Raw genomic sequence first — 1,764 nt, forward strand, 5'->3', positions numbered from 1 at the left:
ACAAATTAGATTTTGCACTGTCATAATTTACCAGCTCCTGCATCATGGAGCGTAGCTTATTCTTAGTCTATTTTAAAAATAGGTGACCCTTTGTGTCATGGAAAAAGAACATAAAAACATGTATTCCTGGAGGACTACTCAGGACAGTGATCAATTTATAAAATATAGCCTGATTTAAAAAACTAATTGGTACCAAAAGAATAATTATTGTAGTAAGTTTCTGACACCAGTAAATCTTTCTGCTTCTCTGAACTCTAACTCTCTCCTCTCCTTATAGGTCTGTTTCCCTATTGGTGTCCAGGCAGAGAGCATAGAGGGATTTTCTGAGATCTACGTTACTTTTTGCTTTGATATTGGTTTTCTCTAAGGAGCTGGTGCCATTGTTGAACCCCTCACTGTTTTCCAAGTGCACAACAGATTTGTTCAGAGAGTTTCTGCTGGATCTTGTCTTTGCATCTCCCCCCACTGTGCTGCCCTGTGCACTACTGTGTTCATCTTTGAGGATAGCTTGCTCCTCATGATCAGTCTCTCGGTGGTAGAAGTAGTTGAAGTTGGACACGATGACAGGGACAGGGAGGGCAATGGTGAGCACACCTGCAATGGCACACAAGGAACCCACAATCTTGCCCCCCACAGTGACAGGTCGCATATCCCCATAGCCCACAGTGGTCATGGTTACCACTGCCCACCAGAAAGCATCAGGGATGCTGGAGAAATGTGACTCAGGGTCATCAGCCTCAGCAAAGTAGACAGCACTGGAGAAGAGGATCACCCCAATAAAGAGGAAGAAGATGAGGAGGCCCAGCTCCCTCATGCTGGCTTTCAAAGTCTGTCCCAAGATCTGCAGACCCTTGGAGTGCCTGGAGAGCTTGAAGATCCTGAAGACTCTGACCAGGCGAATGACTCTGAGGATTGCCAGGGACATGGCTTGCTGCTGGCCCCCGCCCCCATTGCTACTGCCAGACCCAGGGTGCTGCTGCTCATGGGCCAGCTCAGTGCCAAGGGTGATGAAGTAGGGGATGATGGCCACAATGTCGATGATATTCATGATGTTGCGAGAGAACTCAGGCTTGCTAGGGCAGGCGAAGAAGCGGACAAGAAGCTCAAAGGTGAACCAGATCACGCAGGTGGTCTCAATGAGGAAGAAGGGATCAGAGAGGCTACTGGGTGGCTGCATGGGTGGGGAGTCCCCAGTCGTGCCATTCAAACCTCCACTTTGTGGGGGCAGGGGCACAGGCATCTCCCTCTCATCCCTGAATTCTGGCAGGGTCTCCAAGCAGAAGGTGATGATGGAGATCAGGATGACCAGCACAGAGACGATCGCAATGGCCCGGGCAGAGCCGGAGCTCTCGGGGTACTCAAAGATGAGCCAGACCTGGCGCTGGAACTCGTTGCGGGGCAGGGGCTTCTCCTCCTCTTTGATGAAGCCCTCGTCCTCTCGGAAGCGCTCCATGGCCTCCTCACCCAGCTGGTAGAAGCGTATCTCGTCGGCGAAGACGTCGATGGAGACATTGACAGGCCGGCGAAGCTTGCCCCCGGACTGGTAGAAGTAGAGGATCCCGTCAAAGCTGGGCCGGTTGCGGTCGAAGAAGTACTCGTTGCGGAGCGGGTCGAAGTAGCGCATGCGCTTATCTGGGTCCCCCAGCAGCGTGTCAGGGAACTGGTTGAGGGTGCCCAGCTGGGTCTCGAAGCGCAGCCCCGAGATGTTGATCAGCACCCGCTGGTGGTGCATGGCGCCCCGGTTCGCTGCCACCGCCGCCTCCT

The 1,764-nt window shown here is 52.7% G+C and overlaps 1 protein-coding gene across 1 annotated transcript; it reads right to left on the bottom strand.

Moving 5' to 3' along the window:
- Window positions 1-271: 271 nt before the first annotated feature.
- KCNA5 (potassium voltage-gated channel, shaker-related subfamily, member 5) lies at window positions 272-1,744 on the bottom strand. Its single transcript, XM_010290835.1, has one exon. The coding sequence runs from the start codon at window positions 1,730-1,732 to the stop codon at window positions 272-274; it is 1,461 nt and encodes a 486-aa protein (XP_010289137.1). The 5' UTR covers window positions 1,733-1,744.
- Window positions 1,745-1,764: the final 20 nt, after the last annotated feature.

Source organism: Phaethon lepturus, unplaced genomic scaffold, assembly GCF_000687285.1.
Source record: "Phaethon lepturus isolate BGI_N335 unplaced genomic scaffold, ASM68728v1 scaffold12697, whole genome shotgun sequence".
Lineage (NCBI taxonomy): Eukaryota > Metazoa > Chordata > Aves > Phaethontiformes > Phaethontidae > Phaethon > Phaethon lepturus.

Coding starts and splice junctions, on each gene's coding strand:
- KCNA5 (XM_010290835.1), bottom strand. CDS start 1,732: ATGCACCACCAGCGGGTGCTGATCAACATCTCGGGGCTGCGCTTCGAG.